Source organism: Coregonus lavaretus, assembly GCF_964263955.1.
Source record: "Coregonus lavaretus genome assembly, chromosome: 22".
Lineage (NCBI taxonomy): Eukaryota > Metazoa > Chordata > Actinopteri > Salmoniformes > Salmonidae > Coregonus > Coregonus lavaretus.
In genome coordinates this window covers 20,676,087-20,697,819 of record NC_140009.1, presented here as the reverse complement: position 1 = coordinate 20,697,819, position 21,733 = coordinate 20,676,087, and the positions used below count along the sequence as shown (strand labels likewise).

Below are 21,733 nucleotides of genomic sequence, written 5' to 3'. Positions count from 1 at the left end.
TCAATTTCGAGTTTCATAGCAAAGGGTCTGAATACTTATGTAAATAAAGTATTTCTGTTTTTTATTTATAATACATTTGCCAACATTTCTAAAAACCTGTTTTCGCTTTGTCGTTATGGGGTATTGTGTGTAGATTGATGAGAATTTTTTTATTTAATCAATTTTAGAATAAGGCTGTAATGTAACAAAATGTGGAAAAAGGGAAGGGGTCTGAATACTTACCGAATGCACTGTGTGTGTGTGTGTTATATATATATATATATACTGCTCAAAAAAATAAAGGGAACACTTAAACAACACATCCTAGATCTGAATGAATGAAATAATCTTATTAAATTTTCTTTACATAGTTGAATGTGCTGACAACAAAATCACACAAAAATTATCAATGGAAATCAAATTTACCAACCCATGGAGGTCTGGATTTGGAGTCACCCTCAAAATTACCGTAAAGTGGAAAACCACACTACAGGCTGACTCAACTTTGATGTAATGTCCTTAAAACAAGTCAAAATGAGGCTCAGTAGTGTGTGTGGCCTCCACGTGCCTGTATGACCTCCCTACAACGCCTGGTTATGCTCCTGATGAGGTGGCGGATGGTCTCCTGAGGGATCTCCTCCCAGACCTGGACTAAAGCATCCGCCAACTCCTGGACAGTCTGTGGTGCAACGTGGCGTTGGTGGATGGAGCGAGACATGATGTCCCAGATGTGCTCAATTGGATTCAGGTCTGGTGAACGGGCAGGCTAATCCATAGCATCAATGCCTTCCTCTTGCAGGAACTGCTGACACACTCCAGCCACATGAGGTCTAGCATTGTCTTGCATTAGGAGGAACCCAGGGCCAACCGCACCAGCATATGGTCTCACAAGGGGTCTGAGGATCTCATCTCGGTACCTAATGGCAGTCAGGCTACCTCTGGCGAGCACATGGAGGGCTGTGCGGCCCCCCCAAAGAAATGCCACCCCACACCATGACTGACCCACCGCCAAACCGGTCATGCTGGAGGATGTTGCAGGCAGCAGAACGTTCTCCACGGCATCTCCAGACTCTGTCACGTCTGTCACATGTGCTCAGTGTGAACCTGCTTTCATCTGTGAAGAGCACAGGGCGCCAGTGGCGAATTTGCCAATCTTGGTGTTCTCTGGCAAATGCCAAACATCCTGCACGGTGTTGGGCTGTAAGCACAACCCCCACCTGTGGACGTCGGGCCCTCATACCACCCTCAAGGAGTCTGTTTCTGACGGTTTGAGCAGACACATGCACATTTGTGGCCTGCTGGATGTCATTTTGCAGGGCTCTGGCAGTGCTCCTCCTGCTCCTCCTTGCACAAAGGCAGAGGTAGCGGTCCTGCTGCTGGGTTGTTGCCCTCCTACGGCCTCCTCCACGTCTCCTGATGTACTGGCCTGTCTCCTGGTAGCGCCTCCATGCTCTGGACACTACGCTGACAGACACAGCAAACCTTCTTGCCACAGCTCGGTTTGATGTGCCATCCTGGATGAGCTGCACTACCTGAGCCACTTGTGTGGTTTGTAGACTCCGTCTCATGCTACCACTAGAGTGAAAGCACCGCGATCATTCAAAAGTGACCAAAACATCAGCCAGGAAGCATAGGAACTGAGAAGTGGTCTGTGGTCACCACCTGCAGAACCACTTCTTTATTGGGGGTGTCTTGCTAATTGCCTATAATTTCCACCTGTTTTCTATTCCATTTGCACAACAGCATGTGAAATGTATTGTCAATCAGTGTTGCTTCCTAAGTGGACAGTTTGATTTCACAGAAGTGTGATTGACTTGGAGTTACATTGTGTTGTTTAAATATTCCCTTTATTTTTTTGTGCAGTGTAATATAAAAAAAAAAATATATATATATATATATATATATATATATATATATATATATATATATATATATATATATATATATATATATACAGTGAGGGAAAAAAGTATTTGATCCCATGCTGATTTTGTACGTTTGCCCACTGACAAAGAAATGATCAGTCTATAATTTTTATGGTAGGTTTATTTGAACAGTGAGAGACAGAATAACAACAAAGAAATCCAGAAAAACGCATGTCAGAAATGTTATACATTGATTTGCATTTTAATGAGGGAAATAAGTATTTGACCCCCTCTCAATCAGAAAGATTTCTGTCTCCCAGGTGTCTTTTATACAGGTAACGAGCTGAGATTAGGAGTACACTATTAAAGGGAGTGCTCCTAATCTCAGCTTGTTACCTGTATAAAAGACACCTGTCCACAGAAGCAATCAATCAATCAGATTCCAAACTCTCCACCATGGCCAAGACCAAAGAGCTCGCCAAGGATGTCAGGGACAAGATTGTAGACCTACACAAGGCTGGAATGGGCTACAAGACCATCGCCAAGCAGCTTGGTGAGAAGGTGACAACAGTTGGTGCAATTATTTGCAAATGGAAGAAACACAAAATAACTGTCAATCTCCCTCGGCCTGGGGCTCCATGCAAGATCTCACCTCGTGGAGTTGCAATGATCATGAGAACGGTGAGGAATCAGCCCAGAACTACACGGGAGGATCTTGTCAATGACCTCAAGGCAGCTGGGACCATAGTCACCAAGAAAACAATTGGTAACACACTACGCCGTGAAGGACTGAAATCCTGCAGCGCCCGCAAGGTCCCCCTGCTCAAGAAAGCACATATACAGGGCCGTCTGAAGTTTGCCAATGAACATCTGAATGATTCAGAGGAGAACTGGGTGAAAGTGTTGTGGTCAGATGAGACCAATATCGAGCTCTTTGGCATCAACTCAACTCGCCGTGTTTGGAGGAGGAGGAATGCTGCCTATGACCCCAAGAACACCATCCCCACCGTCAAACATGGAGGTGGAAACATTATGCTTTGGGGGTGTTTTTCTGCTAAGGGGACAGGACAACTTCACAGCATCAAAGGGACGATGGACGGGGCCATGTACCGTCAAATCTTGGGTGAGAACCTCCTTCCCTCAGCCAGGGCATTGAAAATGGGTTGTGGATGGGTATTCCAGCATGACAATGACCCAAAACACACGGCCATGGCAACAAAGGAGTGGCTCAAGAAGTAGCACATTAAGGTCCTGGAGTGGCCTAGCCAGTCTCCAGACCTTAATCCCATAAAAAAAACGTCAGGCTCAAAACCTTAATGACTTGGAGAAGATCTGCAAAGAGGAGTGGAACAAAATCCCTCCTGAGATGTGTGCAAACCTGGTGGCCAACTACAAGAAACATCTGACCTCTGTGATTGCCAACGAGAGTTTTGCCACCAAGTACTAAGTCATGTTTTGCAGAGGGGTCAAATACTTATTTCCCTCATTAAAATGCAAATCAATTCATAACATTTTTGACATGCGTTTTTCTGGATTTTTTTGTTGTTATTCTGTCTCTCACTGTTCAAATAAAGCTACCATTAAAATGATAGACTGATCATGCCTTTGTCAGTGGGCAAACGTACAAAATCAGCAGGGGATCAAATACTTTTTTCCCTCACTGTATATATATATATATATACACACACACACACTACCGGTCAAAAGTTTGAGGTCAAAAGTTTGCTAATCCAAGTTGATCATTTTAAAAGGCTAATTGATCATTAGAAAACCCTTTTGCAATTATGTCTACACTGTATTTCTGATCAATTTGATGTTATTTTAATGGACCAGAAAATTGCTTTTCTTTCAAAAACAAGGACATTTCTAAGTGACCCCAAACTTTTGAACGGTAGTGTATATATGTATATATACTACCAGTCAAAAGTTTGGACACACCTACTCATTCAAGGGTTTTTCTTTATTTTTTACTATTTATTACATTGTAGAATAATAATGAAGACCTGAAAACTATGAAATAACACATATGGAATCATGTAGTAAATATATTTTATATTTGAGATTCTTCAAATAGCCGCCCTTTGCCTTGATGACGGCTTTGCACACTCTTGGCATTCTCAACCAGCTTCACCTGGAATGCTTTTCCAACAGTCTTTAAGGAGTTCCCACATATGCTGAGCACTTGTTGGCTGCTTTTCCTTCACTATGCGGTCCAACTCATCCCAAACCATCTCAATTTGGTTGAGGTCGGGTGATTGTGGAGGCCAGGTCATTTGATGCAGCACTCCATCACTCTCCTTCTTGGTAAAATAGCCCTTACATAGCCTGGAGGTGTGTTGGGTCATTGTCCTGTTGAAAAACAAATGATAGTCCCACTAAGCCCAAACCAGATGGGATGGCGTATCACTGCATAATGCTGTGATAGCCATGCTGGTTAAGTGTGCCTTCTAAGTGTCACCAGCAAAGCACCCCCACACAATAACACCTCCTCCTCCATGTTTTACGGTGGGAAATACACAAGCGGAGATCATTCGTTCACCCACACCGCATCTCACTAAGACACAGCGGTTGGAACCAAAAATCTCAAATTTGGACTCATTAGACCAGTCCTTCTCAAATAGTGGGGCGCGCCCCCCTGGTGGGGCTCGGAGCAATGCCAGGGGGGGCGCGTGTGACCCCGTGGAACGTGCTTTTTTCCCCCCAGGGAGTATGTTTTTTTTGCACCGAACAAGAGCACACAGCACAGAGCAGGATATATGAAGTGCAGATAACAAACCCTTAAGAGACACCATGGAAAAAGATTTAACAGGGATGAAAAGAAAGGCGGAGAGAGACGGAGATAATGAGACAAACGTAAGTCTCCCGAAAGCTAAGACGAGGAAAAATGACGAAGCGTATGTAGCGCTTGGCTTAACTGTGACTACGGTGGGAGACGAGGAAAGACCGGTATGTTTACTGTGTCTAAAAATGTTGGCAGCGGACAGCATGAAGCCAAATAAATTAAGGCGTCACTTAAAGACATTACACCCCAATCACGCTGATAAGCCGCTTGAGTTTTTTCAGCGAAAATGTGCCGAATATTGCCAACAATCGTCCCGCTTTGTGAATGCTACTTCAGTAAACCAGCGAGCACTGTTAGCATCATATAAGGTGGCGTACCAAATTGCTCAGTGCAAAAAACCCCACTCCATAGCAGAGGAGCTGATACTGCCTGCAGCATTAGACATGGTCTCTGTCATGCTGGATGACGCAAGTGCTGCAAAAATAAAAACTATCCCTCTGTCCAATGACACTGTCGCCAGACGTATAAATGACATTGCTAACGATCTTAAAGAACAGCTGGTAGATAAACTCAAAGACAAACGTTTTGCCTTACAGTTCGATGAAGCAACTGACAGCAACAAAGACTGTTTGTTTATCGCTTATGTACGTTTTGACATGACAAACTCCCTGTGTGAGGATCTACTTTTTTGTAAATATGTCAGAGACAGAGCCACAGCTGAAGAGCTATTCAAAATGCTGGACTGCTTCCTGACTGAGAATGGGCTAAAGTGGGAGAACTGCATTGGTGTTTGCAGTGATGGTGCACAGACCATGGCAGGGATGAGAAAAGGACTTCGGGCACTCATCAAGAAGGCCTCACCTAATGCTGAGTGGACACACTGTGTTATACACAGAGAAGCACTGGCTTCAAGGCACCTTTCCTCTGAATTAAGTGAGGTTATGACTGACATTGTAGGTGTAGTCAATTTTGTAGCAATGTGGGGCAGGCGACTTGATGAAGGAAATACTGATTCATTCGAGAACCTGCATGAATTTGTTGACACTACTGACTATGATGCCACCTCAGTGATTCCATATATTAAGGAGCATATTTCATCACTGATGGGATTCTTTAAAAAGTACTTCCCTGAAAACAGTTCCCAATATGACTGGGTGAGAGATCCTTTCAATGCACCAGCTCCAACTGGTTTCAGCTCTGCAGAGGAGGACCAGTTCATTGATATGACATCTGACTCCACATTGAGACTGAGGTTCACATCACAGACACTGAGTGAATTCTGGCTGAGTGTAGAGAGGCAGTATCCACTCTTAGGGCAGAGGGCCATGGGCATTCTTCTTCCTTTTGCAACATCTTATCTTTGTGAGACTGGCTTCTCTGCTGTTGCTGCACTGAAGACCAAGTACAGGTCCCAGCTAAACATTGAGCAGGAGCTGAGAGTTGCAGTATCATGCTTCAAACCCCGCTTCGAAAAGCTGTGCACTGCAAAACGTGCTCATTGTAGCCATTAATCCTGACTTCCTCATTTTGATTTTTAAAAAATCAGCACAAATTGTTTTATTCATTTTTGTTTTATAGGTCAAAGTGTTTCATATATTGTGCTCCTGAGTTAATGTTGCTGATCAATTTGAATGTATTATTATTTATTGATTATATTTAATTAAATTTTTCAGTATCAAATGGTCAAAAAATGTTTACAGTTTAAATAAGGATTGAATTATTTTCTTAATTTCAGGCAAATTGATGCACTTTAAGTATTTTCTGTTACAGACTAAAAAAACAATGTTAATAAAGTTATTCTTTGTTGTAAGTTGATCTATATTTAATGTTAATAAGGATACAATGTTATGCAGAGGTGTACTTATAACAATTTTATAGACAAATGATACTATTTACAGTCGCAGCGGAGAGTTGGGGGGCGCGAAATGTTTACTTCTTCCTAGGGGGGGCGTAACAGAAAATAATTGAGAAGCACTGCATTAGACCAAAGGACAGATTTCCACCGGTCTAATGTCGATTGCTCGTGTTTCTTGGCACAAGCAGGTTTCTTCTTCTTATTGGTGTCCTTTAGTAGTGGTTTCTTTGCAGAAATTCGACCATGAAGGCCTGATTCACACAGTCCACTCTGAACAGTTGATGTTGAGATGTGTCTGTGACTTTAACTCTGTGAAGCATTTATTTGGGCTGCAATTTCTGAGGCTGGTAACTCCTAATGAACTTATCCTCTGCAGCAGAGGTAACTCTGGGTCTTCCATTCCTGTGGCGGTCCTCATGAGAGCAAGTTTCATCAAAGCGCTTGATGGTTTTTGCGACTGCACTTGAAGAAATTCCTCATATTAACTTTTAAGAAGGCAGACCTGTTAATTGAAATGAATGCCAAGAGTGTGCAAAGCTGTCATCAAGGCAAAGGGTGGCTATTTGAAGAATCTCAAATATAAAATATATTTTGATTCGTTTAACACTTTTTTGGTTACTACATGATTATATATGTGTTATTTTATAGTTTTGATGTCATCACTATTATTCTACAATGTAGAAAATAGTACAAATAAAGAAAAACCCTTAGGTAGGTGTGTCCATACTTTTGACTGGTACTGTATAACCACACGGTATTGTTTGCCCTTTTGTTGATGCACCAAAAGGGTGGAATGTAAGTGCTGTAGCTAGTACTGTAGCCTATTTTTCCAATTTGCTCATGAAACATTTTAATTCTCAGGAAAATAAAAGGTATCAAAAGATATTATGATTTGTTTTTCAGGTTTTGGGTACCAGTCGGAGCTGGAGGCGAGAGTGGCGGAAGCTGCCAGGAGGCAATACAACAAGCTCAAGATGCAGACCAAGGCAGAGATCAGACAAACCCTCGACCAGCTACTAGTGGGAGAGTTCATTGTAATAACTTTTTTCTTCTTTCCTCTCACCCCAGGTATCATTCAAATGTTGTAGGTGAACAGTAAAGTTGATGATATGATAATTGATCACATAATTGCATAACAAGCATTTCGCTACGCCCGCAATAACTTCTGCTAAACACGTGTATGTGACCAATAAAATGTGATTTAATTCATGGTTATTGAATATTTTAAAACTAATTGCCCCCTTTTTTAAATGTCTGTAATTGGTATATGCTAATGTTGTGTGTGACTTTGTGCTTTTGCTCTATTTCTCATTACAGGAGAACAGTAAGCGCTGGACTATGAAGTTGGATATCTGTGCCCCCCAGGTGATTTTCCCAGATGACTTCCAGTCACAGGACCCCATGTTAGTGGTGGTTGACCTGGGACGGATACTCCTCACTAACTCACAAGGTAAAATTAGCTTGCCTCTTCGCACAACACATTTGACTAAGCTGATTCTTTCAAAGGTAGACTCAGCACAGTTTGCAGTCTTGTAAAATGGTTGTTGTTGATGTTGGTAAACAATAAGCAGTAAGTTATTTCTGTCATTTTGCTTAGTCTATATTGTATGAAAGATATTCTGTATCTGTTTAAAATCTTCATTTTATTTTCTCTTTAAAGATGACACTAAAACAAAGTCGAAGACCACTCAGCCAGAGGGGGAGGAGTATAACAGTGATGAAGAGTACCAGACTCCACTGGCCACACCCCCAAATTCTCCGCCCCCTGAAATGGAGACGGAGTTCAAAGACCAGAACAACTACCCCCAGCTCGCAAGCCTTAAATCCCCCGACGGGGTCCAGGCCTTCAGCAGAAACCTCTACGAGAAGTACTCGCTGTCCTTCAAGGACTTGCAGATCATGGTGGGCCGCTACAAAGACAACTGGAAGCACCTGCAGGAGAGCGAGGTGGGGCCCACCCACGTGGTTGAGAAGTTCAACGTGCTGCTGGAGCTGGAGCAGAGGCTGCGCTACACCTCAGACCCCCAGCTCCCTGGGGCTGTGCTTTCCGGGACCCTGCCAGATCTCAAGGTCCACATCAACCTGGAGAAGATTACCGCCCTCAGGAGCTGCCTGGCCCGACTGGGCAGCCCCGCTGAGGAGGACGAGAGCCAGGAGAAAGCAGAGAGCGCCAAGACGCCTGACCCCTCCAACCTGCGCCATGAGAAGATCTTCCAGAGGGAGGACAGCCAGTGGAAGCTCCAGGGCTCAGCCAAGAACCTTACCCAGAGCGTGATGACCCTGGAGCAGCACACGAGGGAGGTCCTGGTGGAGTCACGCCTCCTCCTGGCTGAGTTCAACATCAACTACATGCAGCTGGGCGTGGAGAGCAACGGACGATACATCTCCGTCCTTAAGGTCTTTGGCACCAACGGCCATTTTGTGAAGCGGCCTTACGACGCAGAGGTGTCCCTCACCGTCCACGGCCTGCTGCTTGTGGACACACTACAGACCTACGGCTCCGACTTTGACCTCCTGGTGGCCTCCCACAAGCACCTGAGCTTCGATGTGCCTACGGGCAGCCTCCGAGAGAGCCAGCCCTCCTCCCCTGCCGGGCCCGAGGGGATGTCGCCCGAGCACCCGGCCCTTCACCGAGACTCCTCCTCTGGGCTACTCTTCGACAGATCCTCCCCGTTCAGCTCCTTCCTCAGAGACCAGGAGGCCCTCATCAAACTGGAGTACCAGTTTGTCAGCTCGGACTGCCCGTCCATGAACCTGGACAGCTCCCTCCAGGTGACCACCATGCAGGTCAACAACCTGGACATCATCCTCAACCCGGAGACCATGGTGGAGCTGCTCAAGTTCCTCCAGAAGTCTTTCCCCAAGGAGGAGAGCCCCTTGACCCAGCAGCCATCGCCCCTTCCAGCGGGCCAGGGCCAGGAGGGTCAGGAGGAGACCTACCAGTCCACCTACGACCAGAACAAGGAGCTGACAGTAGAGATCCACAGGCTGAACCTGCTGCTGCTGAGGACCGTGGCCACTGGCAGCGTACTGGGCAGAGAGAAGAAAGGCTTGAAGATCGCCACGGCCAGCATCAACGGCACCAAGGTCAACGTGTCCATGGGCAGCCGATTGGACGTCAATGGCTCGCTGGGTTCTATCCAGCTAGTGGACCTGACCCAGGAGGGCGGCCGGAGCCAGTTTGTGGTCAGCATTGGCAATGTAGAAGACGACCCCTCGGCAGCAGGAGGCGTAGCCTTCTTCTGTGGCTCTGAAGGAGCCCCCTCAGAGGCGTTGAACTTCCGACTGCTGGAGCGCTCCCAGGGGGAGTGCTCATTGACACTGCAGATGGCCTCACTGCACTACAACCACTCCGCCAAGTTCCTGAAGGAGCTGAGCCTCTCGGCCAACGAGCTAGAGGACAACTTCCGCTCCATGCTCAAGACAGCCGCCACCAAGGTGTCCACGGTGCTGGCAACCAAGACGGCGGAGTACAGCGGCATGGTCTCCCTGTTCGAGACGCCGTCGCGGCGCTCCAGGACCCAGAGCCAGAGCAACTGGAGCAACTACCCATTTGAGGATGAGGAGGATCTGAGCGTGCAGGAGGAAGAACCCACCATAGACTCGTTTATGGTCAAGCTGATCCTCAATGTCAGCATCGAGTCACCAGTCGTGTCCATTCCCCGTAAACCTGGTCACCCCGAACTCCTGGTGGGTCACCTGGGGAGTATCACCATCCAGAACTTTGTTGCCGGGCAGGACTCGGAAGGGGAGAGACTACAGGTGCTAGTGAAGGATATCCGACTCTACTCACTCAATACCAGTCACCTTGTGTTGCGGAAGGTAGCTAGAACTGACAGCAGTTCGTCTACCCAATCGCCTTCTCACAACAGAAATGTCAATCAGGACGAGCCACAGTTTACTCGCCATGACTTCTTTGAATACCTGAGTCGGGGAAAAGGTGAGGAGAAACGATTTAGAATGGGAAGTGAAGAGAGTGTCCCCCCCATTTCCTTTCAATGGTTTTGCTAGATTTAGAGTTACTGTATTGGTATTGTTGTATTACGGTGTTGGGTTGTTATGATGACTCCCACTTTTCTCTCTCTCTCAGCCTTCCATATTCTGAAAGACACCACCATTCAGTTCACCCTGGAGAAAGTTCCTCCCATTGATGAGGATACCCAGTTCACCTTTCTAACCACAGACGAGCCCTATAACAGCACAGGGTTACTTCGGGTGGAGGGCAAGTTTGTCAACTCTGTGCAGGTATACTTTGCAAATGTCAAATATGTCCAATGTCTTTTCGTCTTTGGCTGAATCAAATGACCTGAATATAATTAAATCTTAATATATTTTATGTTGTGCTTTCTATTGCAATGAGGGTAGAGGTATGCAAATACATGCAAATGTTTACTGTCTATTTCGTTTTTAGATGATGTTTTGACTTTGTGCTCTCAGGTGTTCCTGGCCAAGCCTGTGTATGAGCAGGTTCTGCAGACACTGGATAACCTTACCCTCACTGAGCCCCAGAGAGTGACGCCCAGTCAGCCTCCCACCCCGCCGCCCCCCACCCCCTCCTCCACCAAACCCCACCGCTTCCCAGATCCCCAGGGTGGGCTCTTTGCCCGGGACCCCCCGCTCATCGGCCTCTCCTACACCTCCCTGTCCAACTCGCTGTCGTCCCCCAAGCCCCTGCAGTCCCACAGTCCCCCACTGCAGACACTCTCCTTCACCCAGGTGAGAGCCACCTTCAGGGTGACAGAGCTCCAGGTGCAGCTGAGTGCTGACCTCAGCCAGGGTTCCCAGGGGCTGGTCAGCCTGTGCTTCCAGGACCTGGAGGGAGACTTCACCAAAGACCACCCCCACTGCCTGTCTGTCCAGCTCACGTTGCGCTCCCTTCTCATGGAGGACCTCCTTGAGCAGAACCCTGAGTCCAAGTACAAGCACCTGATGGTTTCCAGGGGCGCTCCCAAGCCCTCCACATTCAGCCCCAAGGAGTACCTGTCCCAGTCGTGCCCATCGGCCTCTAACGCCCTCTACCCCGAAATGCCCCGCTCGCTGCCCGCCCATATGGAGGAGGCCCAGAATGTCTTCCAGCTGTACCAGAGACACCCCAGCACCCCGTCGGCCGCCAGCCGTAAGAGCGGACCCAAGAAGGACCCTGCCTGCCCCAGCACCCCGCCGCCCTCCCCCACCCACAATACCCCTTCGCCCCACCCACCGCCCTCCGACTTTGACGAGTCTCTTGTTCACATCAACTTGCTGCTGGTGGACCCGCGCCACCCAGAGTTCCAGAGCCGATACGGTGGAGTGGGGCGGAGCATCGACGTGGACTTCAACTGCCTGGATGTGCTGATCACGCTGCAAACATGGGTGGTCATCCTGGACTTCTTCGGGATCGGCTCCACGGCCAACAACCACGCAGTCAAAGTGCCCTCGGCCTTCCCCCAGCAGCCCATGCCGGGACATCCTCTGTTCCAGCCAGGGAACCCACACGACCTGGGAGACATGTACCCAGATCTCAGCCAGGAGGAAGTTGCTGAGGTGGTCAACACTAAACTGGATCTCAAGGTGCAGTAGTCTCTCAGTAGCAGCACTGAAGACACATTGACATGGATTTTCAGTGATGTTGTGAGAGTTACAAGGAATCTAAATAAATATAGGTACAATGGTGAGTATGATTACATTTCCTCAATGTATTTAACACCATGTTTTCCTCCTCAGGTCCATGCGCTGGCTCTTGTGCTAAACAAGAAAACCAATGAGCTTGCTAAAGCTAGTGTCTCCAAACTGTCTGCCCACTGGGAAATGATTGGTAGGTAATCAACTTAATGTTGCACTTAGAAATCAACAGTTAAATCATAGTAATTGAAAAAACGGTTGTATGAATATAATACAATATCAATCATGGTACATTCATGTGAAGTATTTAATTTATGGTTTGTTGTATCACACTGTTCAAGAAAAATGAGTTTGCATCTCATGCAGTGTGATGTCATATCCTATATTTCAGATGGCGACCTAGCGTTGCAGGGGAGTCTGGGAAGCCTGTCTCTGAGTGACCTGACCCCACACGGTGACCTCTACAGGGAGCGCTTCACCACGCGAGGCGGAGAGGCCCTTGTCTTCAACATACACAAGTAGGCTAGATTTACTTTATACAGGAATCACATCCCTACAGCTACATTAGCTTGACAGCTAGCTCTGGTGCATAAAACAACTTGTAGGTGGTCCTTGACAAATATTTTTTTTTATAGACCTTCATTGTCTCATTGATTTAACACTGGGTCTCACTGACTGTGGTGGTCTCTCTACAGATATGGGGATCCTGACCCCTGGCTTGAGCGGAAGTGTGACATGAAGGTGTCTCTCCAGATGGCCTCTGTGCAGTATGTCCACACGCAGCGCTTCCAGGCCGAGGTGGTGGCCTTCATCCAGCACTTTACCCAGCTGCAGGACGTCCTAGGCAGGCAGAGGGCCGCAATGGAGGGCCAGGCTGTGAGTACGGCCTCTGGGTCCACCCTGCGTTTCAGTTTTAGTGTTCCTCAAGGCTCTGTTCTCGATCCACTACTGTTGTCATTATATATGCTACCTCTTGTTGATGTTATTTGAAAACAGTGTCAACTTTCACTGCTACGTAGACCATACACAGCTGTACATTTCCATTAAACATGGTGACGCTCCACTGCTGATGTGTACGGCTTTGTAAATACATTTGATTTTCAATTTGATTTTCACAGTACTCCTGAGACACACAGCCCCCTGTTCTCCACTTAAACGTTCATTGAATGGATTACATTTGCTTTGCGCCAGTGGCCTAGCTATAGCTAATTTAACTAGTGTCTACCCTGGCGTTATGGCAATCCCTGCCAGCTAAGATGGCTGCGGGTGGCCCAGGGAGTTGTCACCTCCCATCACCGTCAGGCTGACCTCAGGTCACCTTCCTCAAGACAGTGTGGCCGTCTCTGCTGCGATCAGACTGGACACTGAGTACCATGTCTGGCCTGCTTGTTAAATCCCAACTGACGTACGGCACAGGGCACTGCTTTGGACCAACACACCAGGAGGCATCCAATCTCTCCAAGTCCTAGTTTCTTAATTTATGTGCCTAAATTTGCAACATATATTTTAGATTCAAATGATCTTTAGAGACCATTTATAGTTTGTTCTTAAAGATTCAATTGTAATTAATGTAATGAATATTTGGATTGTCCTTTAGCGCTTTTACACCTGGTCAGGATTTGCAGCAGAGACCAGTCTGTAGTATTCAATCCCCTATCCATTTGATCCTAGGCAAACACCAGTCTGCCTTAATGTCATTAGCAGAAGCTAAAGATAGACAACCACCCCCTCACTTCACCCTGCCTCCTTCCCCACAGGTGCGTGAGCGACCTCAGCGGGCATCCCGTGTGCTGCTGGACATCGAGGCGGGCGCCCCCGTGCTGCTCATCCCCGAGAGCTCGCGCTCGCCGCGCCTCATTGTTGCCAACCTGGGCCAGCTGCGCGTCCATAACTCTTTCCTGCCGGCTGGTACCCACGGTACCTTCTCTCTCAGAGACAAGGTAGAGAAACTTACCATGGCACATTCCTTTTTCCCCTCTCTGGTGAGTCCTGATAGCGCGTCTACCGGTCGTCCACAACCCTGCTACTGGACTAATATGGTCGTATTTATGAAGCATTTTACATGACTAGATGTTTTGATATGACGAATGTGATGCAATGATTTATAACGTTTTATAGGCTTATATGATACCCGTTTGTAATGGCAAAAGCCTAAATCCATAATTTGTCCTCATCATTGTTTGGCTGCAGAACAATCAACCATAAACATTCTCCAGTAACAATGCTCAACGGTTGCTTTTTTGATGGCACTTGTCTTTATCCCCCATCAGACTTTGAATGAGGTATGATGTTCGCTGGCGCCTACATTGTATATTCAGCATTTGTGGTACAGTACGTACTTGCATTGTTGTTGTGCGCTCCAGCGTGTGACATTCAAATGGAAAATGCTTTATGAATACAGGCCTCCCTGAGTTTTCAATTGAGCATGAGAATGTGGCCACTAGATACTAGCACTGTATGAGAAATTTGTTTTTTTATACTTAACCTAACTTTAGTTTTTTCTTAACTCTAAAAGTAATGACCGCTTCAGATGGAGTTTGATGTGGTAGCAGACAGTGTTTCATCACCATTTTGTATTTTGTTTGTGAAGAATTTGATATTGCATGCTAATTCGTACAAGGACCCTTCCCACTACAAGGTACAAGGGCATGTGTTTGGTGTGCTGCTTGGTTTGGGGTGTGAACCGTCTGCACTCTAACTCAGATGGTTGTTTTGTGGACTTTCAGGGTTAACAGTCTTTGTGTGTTTTCTATCCTGAACCACTTGTATCAATTGCCTGGGTGTTTATTTCTATATTTGTATTATTATTCAGTGTTTTCCTGGTCATTTACTTGATCTTAAAGGGGCAATCAGCAGATGCTACATACATTTTTGGACTTAAAGTATAAATTAATTCTATGTACCCATCGATTCTTGAGAACTTATGAATGCATCGTGAGCTTAGTTCAATTGTCGTACACCATCAGAACCCAAAATATAAGCTTGTTTTTAAATAAAGTAAATGTTTGTAAATAATTTAAATGTTTAAAAAATAAAAATAAATATATATATATAGCCTCAAAATATGGTTAAAATTATAATTGTGATATCATGGATGGTCAGTCCTTGCATCCATAGCTCTGTCTATGAATTTGAAAGTGATTGCATTTATCCAGCCTCATCACTCAGTTTTTTATCGAAACAGGGCCAGGGAAGTTTTTTATCGAAACAGGGCCAGGGAGAATGCTTTGTTATTGTTTCAACTGCTGATTGCCGCTTCAAATTCACTGTTTAGGCTGGGAAGAGCAATTGCACCAGTTCCTTCCTACACTATGATAGGGGAACATTAGCTAAGTTGTTGTGCTAATTAGGTTTTGTCAGATGTGAAATAATAAGAGCACATTAATGTCAATGGCTCTTCCAGATGTTACAGTGTACGTTCATTACGCAGTTCATCGTTCATCACTTGGCTAACCTTTCATCTTGTTTCCTAAGGATCGCGTGAGGGACAGCCAGTCACAGACTGGACCAGCAACAATTAGTGAGGATGAGGAGGAGTCAAGTGGGAAGCCCAAAGCCTCCTCTAGCACCTCCTCCACCCCCGCCTCCTTTGTTTTCACCCTGGGAAGGCCCCAGGCCCAGCCCACTGCTGGGAGGATCCCTGGCGAGGACGACCCACCCTTCATCCTGGGTGAGCCCAGTGACCACTAAGCGTTGTTTAAATGTTGTGTGAAGATATCATGCTAATACTGAAGATGAATATAGTAGTCTTCTACTTGTTCATGGTCTCAAACTCATATATTCTCTGCAAATGTGTTTGAATCGCTATACTTCTCAATCAATAAATAAATACTTGAAATTAATAGTCACAATAAGCTCCTTGATGTTGTGTGTTCCCAGAGGATCATGTGTGTCTGCTGGACTGCATAGCCTTGGACCTTCAGGAGATGGACATCTTTGCTGCGGAGCGTCTGCCCTGCCAGCCGTGGGACAGCGCCGCAGGGAAGCAGCCCGACTCAGACCTGGTCTTCCCCTCCTACTCGGTCCGCCGTACTGCCGCATCTCTGCTCAAGGAGCGCTGCCACCTCAAACTCAAAGTGGAGCGCAACCTGGACAGGTGAGCCTAATGGGAAAGACGGGCACTAATAGTGGAAATTAGACATTAGTGGGCTTGCTTCAGCAACAACACTACTATTCTCTTGCTTACATAATTGTTACCCACTGGGCAAAACTTACGTCATTTCAACCAGTTTTGTCTGCTGGGTAATGGATATTCTTAATGTCTTAAACTGACTGTCTTTGTTGTATGTGTTTGTATGTTGCTGATAACTATTGATTAATAATAGTTGTTCCTGTGTGCTGATGTCTTTTCCAAGTGGGACAAAAAAAGATAGTATTGGTTGATTTGACTGAATTATTGATTGATTGACTAGTGCGCTGAGCCATACGGTACCAGACATGTCCATCCACGGCAGCCTGTCCTCGGTGCACTGCTCCCTGGACCTGGAGCGCTACCAGCTGATCCGAGGCCTGCTGGACAACAACCTGGGAGAGCCTGTTGAGGAGTTCCTCCGCCCGTACAACCTGCAGGACCCCAGCAACTATGTGAGTACACACACACGTACGCACACACACACTCTGCACTGTGGCTGACTGCCAATTATAGACTGTTAATTTAGTAACAATGTTCTTCTGAGAGGGATTCTTCTGAGTGACTCCATGTGTGTCCCCAGACGGTGTTGAGTGGTGACGTGTACACCAGCCTGTCCGTCCTGGTGGACATGATGAACGTCAGCCTGGAGTTGCTGGACAGCCCCAAGGCCACGGGACAGATACCATGCTCACTGGCCAGGTTGGTATTAACGCTTCATTTTGAGCACGAGGTAATATCAAACATTTGCTGTGTATTTACTTTTGCCAATTACCAGGGGTCGGGGTCAATTCCAATTTCAATTCAGGAAGTAAACGGACAATCCAAATCCAGTGTTCCTCACTGAAGCGCTCCTCTCCTTATCTGCAGGTTTGATTTCATGAAGTCTAAGCTGTTGTTTGAGAGTTTCTCCAACGGCTCCAAGTCGGTGAATCTGGTGTCTCACTCACTCTTGGCATACGACACCCGTTACACCGGGCCTGGCATGGACACAGGCAGCAGTGCCAGGGGCAAGCACAATGTCTTCGACTGCATCCTGCAGCCATCCAAGACGGGCACCAACCGGGCCACCCTCCAGCTGGAGCTGCATTACAGGTACAAGACATGTCTGCGGATAACATTTCGAAGTGGTAACATGTATGCGAAAATAACAGGGGTCCAAGCACAGAGCCTTGTGAAATGCCAAATACAAAATCTGTGCCTGTATTGGCAAATCTAAAATGGATGCATACGTAGGGTACTACATGGGCAGTAATAAGGTACCCTTTAAAGGCGCTGCATGGTCAATCCTACGTCTGCATTGGCTGTACAGCATTTACAGTGATATGGCCTCTGCAGAAGTCAGAGCATTCATAGTTCTTGCGCTTCGCAGAGCAGCGCAGAGCTGTTGTGAAGGAAGTTGTCAAGGAAGTGAGCTTGTATTTATACAGGACCTCCCGCCCTCACCTACCATCAACCAATCATGCAATGCGGAGCTATACGGAGCCCTCCGCATTGTTCCAAAATTTGAGAGGCTCACGGCGATGTGGTATGGAGCTCAATTTGGCCTGAGCGTGCCTCCGGAGGCGCTGCAATTGTGTCGCACCATCCATACGCCGCCTCCGACCACATTTTCGGATCAAGCATGAATTGGCTCTTAGGCCTGACGTAGACAGACACACAGACCCACACTTACTAATCATGATCTTCTCCTCCTCCTTTCTCTCCTGTCAGGTCCACTAGAGATGCCTCCTGTTTCACCATTGTCCTCAACAACCTGCGTGTTTTCCTAATCTTTGATTGGCTCCAGCTGGTTCGGGACTTCCTGCGCATGCCCACTGAGAAGGGGGCGGATGGCGCGCCTCGCCAGCGCTGGCCCAGTGGCAGCAGTGACCCAGGCACCACAGGTGCCGTCATGCCCAAGACAGTCAAGAGCGGCGTGGTCACCAAGAGGTCCACTGTGCCCGTCATGCAGGATCGGTACCTGGAGGTCAAGATCAATGTGACAGGTGAGGAGCTACAGCAGACACACTCCCCTGTTTTAAGTCTCTGTTGTACAATAGAGATTTAGATATTGGCAAGCACACATTAAGATATCATAAAGATGCATAAAATACATGTTTTGCCCAAGGTACTGAGTTTGTGGTGGTGGAGGACTCATCTTGTCTGGACACCAATGCCGTCATTCTGAAGGGCACCACTGTACTCACCTACAAACCCCGTCTGCTGGACAGACCCTTCTCTGGCAGCCTGGCTGGCATCGAGGTGACTGACCACTACTTTCACAACTATGTCCTGAAACCACTGGACTACTATATCAATACAGAGCCCTATGTCAATTTCAGTTAGTTTGTGTCAATTTGAATATGGGTCTATGTTCCATGGAGTTAGAGGGTACAGAAGCTATCACAGACGTGATAATGGCAAAGATAGGGGGTGGGCCCTCTTTCCAACTCTTATGCTCTACACAAGGCTGTTTGAAGCTGTTTTGTCATGTTGGTGTCCTTCTGTCCATGTCCAGGTGTTCTCCTGTCGGCTTGGCAGTGAGCAGGAGACGGCCCTGTCCATCATTGACCCTGTCAACGTGCAGGTGGAGCTGTGTGGCAGTCCCACCTACCAGAGCAGCTCTGGCCTGCTAGACGCCTTCAACATGGCAGACTTCCCGCCACTACTGGAGGTCAGGGTTCAGTCAGGGGTGGGGATGGGGGGGGTAATGTTCAGTAGGCACCAAATAGGAGAACACTTTTGCAGAAAGTCCATTGAAAGCACCGGTTTACTTTTTCTGTTTCAACACATTTTGTCCTGTTTCATGCCTACAGACTGAACTGAACATAACCAGGGTTTATTGGAAAAAACACCATTTTGTGATTAGAACACATTTTGTGCTCATGCAAAACGTCAATGGGTCTCTGTTGCCCTCACAGATCCAGTTCCCTGCTTTGGACATTCGGCTTTCTTACAACGACGTTCAGCTCTTCCTGGCTATCGCCAAATCCATCCCCACCGCCGGCTCGCCCGGGCCCAGCGACACTGCCGAAGGCACCCAGGCCCTGGTAGTACCATCCACAGCCAACCATGACCCCTCCAGCTCCCAGAAAGACACCTTCAGGCACAAGACCGAGGCCCTGCTAGGTATGTCACCTCAGAGGCCTACAGGGGTGTAGTTGAGTTATATGGTGAATAGTGTTGACGTAGCTATTATGTTAGAATAGTCATGTTAGCATTAGCATTTCTATTTCTTTACCACTACCTCTGTTATTGTTCCTGACCATGAGTGTTGAACTCACAAGCTGTAATAACTCAGTTATAATAATAAAAGATACGTAGCACAGCTTGCTACCATAACCCTGGTATGATATGATATGTTTTGTCCTCAGAGGGCCAGCTGACTCGGTTACAGGATCTAGGCTTCAGGAAGGAGGACTGCAAACGAGCCCTGATCCACAGCAAAGGTGAGGAGGCTCTCGCTACAATTCTCTAACAATGCCACGTCTCCTCTCACTAGGAATGGAATATGGCCACACTTTTCATACATGATATGGACTTGACCACCTTGTCTGTCTGTCCCCTCCCAGGCCAACTGGACCAGGCTGCCACATGGCTGCTGGAGAATGCAGAGACCATGGTGGGTCAGGCCCGGGGCAGAGCAGACCCGGACTCGGCCAGCCACTCGTCGCACCCTCTGTCAGGGGTGGAGGTCAAGGCGGAGACTGTGTGTATCTGCTTCATCGACGATTGTCTTGACTGTGACGTCCCACTGGCCGAGTTCACCTTCTCACGTCAGTTTGTGCAGCTTGCTCTCCATATATGTGGAAGGAAATCCCATGTTCATGTCATTTCCACCTTGTGTTTTGGAAGTTTGGATGAAAGCAACAGAGAGAAGCTGGAACATTCACCTTTCTGAAAACTGTTCTATAGCTACTTAATGTTCAGATACCATGCATACTGATAGTGTGTGTAATATAATGTTAGTGGTATGTACTATAGTCAGTGTTAATACTATAACATAACAACAACGTAATGTAATCTGAGAGCTCATTCTCCTTTGAACTCCCATGGCAGGGCTGTATGTGCTGCAGCGGATCGGCTCGACCCAGGAGGGCAACGGCAGCTTCACTTTGTCAGGGGACTACTACAACAGAGAACTGTCAGGTGAACATGCTGGAGCATGCTTTAACCCAGAGCCAAAGTATCCTGTAATGATCTTAACCGCTGTTCCATTGTGTGTGTGTGTGTGTGTGTGTGTGTGTGTGTGTGTGTGTGTGTGTGTGCGTTTCTCTCTGTCCGTATCCATATCTCTGTGTGTGTGTCCATGTTCATGTTCACGTGTGTGTCAGGTTGGGAACCCTTCATCGAGCCCTGGCCCTGTTTCCTGACTTGGCAGCAGCAGGCTGCAGGGCGGCTCCACCCACCACGCCTCAAGATGGGCGTCCGCGCCAAGCAGAGACTGGATGTCAACATCACCTCTGTCCTCCTGGGTATGACCTGCACTGCCCACTATTTGGACACAGGATGCGTTAGACATGGCACCCTGTTCCCTATGTTGTGCACTACTTTTGAACAGGGCCCACAGGGCTCTGGTCAAAAGTAATGCACTATGTAGTGAAAGGGTGCCTTTTTGGACACAGCCAGTGTCTTTGACTTCTTCACACCATGTTTAACTAAAGTGGTTTAGCCCTGGATATATACTGAACAAAAATATAAACGCAACATGTAAAGTGTTGGTCCCATGTTTCATGAGCTGAAATAAAAGATCCCAGAAATGTTCCATACGCACAAAAAGCTTATTTCTGTCAAATGTTGTGCACACATTTGTTTACATCCGTGTTAGTGAGCATTTCTCCTTTGCCAAGATAATCCATCCAGCTGACAGGTGTGGCATATCAAGAAGCTGATTAAACAGCATGATCATTATACAGGTGCACCTTGTGCTGGGGACAATAAAAGGCTCTCTAAAATCTGCAGTTTTGGCACACAACACAATGCCACAGATGTCTCAAGTTTTGAGGGAGTGTGCAATTGGCATGCTGACTGCAGAAATGTCCACCAGAGCTGTTGCAAGAGAATTGAATGTTATTTTCTCTGCCATAAGCCGCCTACAATGTCGTTATAGAGAATTTGACAGTACGTCCAACTGTCCTCGTGACCGCAGACCACGTGTAACCACGCCAGCCCAGGACCTCCACATCCGGCTTCTTCACCAGCGGGATCGTCTGAGACCAGCCACCCGGACAGCTGATGAAACTGTGGGTTGGCACACCGAAGAAGTTCTGCACAAACTGTTAGAAACCATCTCAGGGAAGCTCATCTGTGTGCTCGTCGTCCTCACCAGGGTCTTGACCTGACTGCAGTTCGGCGTCGTAACCGACTTCAGTGGGCAAATGCTCACCTTCGATGGACACTGGCACGCTGGAGAAGTGTGCTCTTCACGGATGAATCGCGGTTTCAACTGTACCGGACAGATGGCATCATGTGGGCGAGTGGTTTGCTGATGTCAACATTGTGAACAGAGAGCCCCATGGTGGCGGTGGGGTTATGGTATG

At 47.1% G+C, this 21,733-nt stretch overlaps 1 protein-coding gene across 1 annotated transcript in view; it reads left to right on the top strand.

The window, feature by feature from the left end:
- Positions 1-21,733, top strand: part of vps13d (vacuolar protein sorting 13 homolog D) — an 80,445-nt gene that overhangs the window by 14,188 nt on the left and 44,524 nt on the right. The window contains exons 12-33 of the mRNA XM_084187303.1: positions 7,385-7,515; positions 7,799-7,931; positions 8,142-10,421; positions 10,572-10,726; positions 10,919-12,031; positions 12,185-12,275; positions 12,474-12,600; positions 12,778-12,958; positions 13,840-14,022; positions 15,557-15,752; positions 15,962-16,178; positions 16,495-16,666; positions 16,795-16,913; positions 17,082-17,306; positions 17,925-18,199; positions 18,322-18,455; positions 18,712-18,867; positions 19,115-19,322; positions 19,568-19,642; positions 19,766-19,969; positions 20,253-20,342; positions 20,528-20,668. Coding sequence (XP_084043429.1) covers positions 7,385-7,515; positions 7,799-7,931; positions 8,142-10,421; positions 10,572-10,726; positions 10,919-12,031; positions 12,185-12,275; positions 12,474-12,600; positions 12,778-12,958; positions 13,840-14,022; positions 15,557-15,752; positions 15,962-16,178; positions 16,495-16,666; positions 16,795-16,913; positions 17,082-17,306; positions 17,925-18,199; positions 18,322-18,455; positions 18,712-18,867; positions 19,115-19,322; positions 19,568-19,642; positions 19,766-19,969; positions 20,253-20,342; positions 20,528-20,668 — 6,606 coding nt within the window. The remainder of the gene's footprint in view (positions 1-7,384; positions 7,516-7,798; positions 7,932-8,141; positions 10,422-10,571; positions 10,727-10,918; positions 12,032-12,184; positions 12,276-12,473; positions 12,601-12,777; positions 12,959-13,839; positions 14,023-15,556; positions 15,753-15,961; positions 16,179-16,494; positions 16,667-16,794; positions 16,914-17,081; positions 17,307-17,924; positions 18,200-18,321; positions 18,456-18,711; positions 18,868-19,114; positions 19,323-19,567; positions 19,643-19,765; positions 19,970-20,252; positions 20,343-20,527; positions 20,669-21,733) is intronic.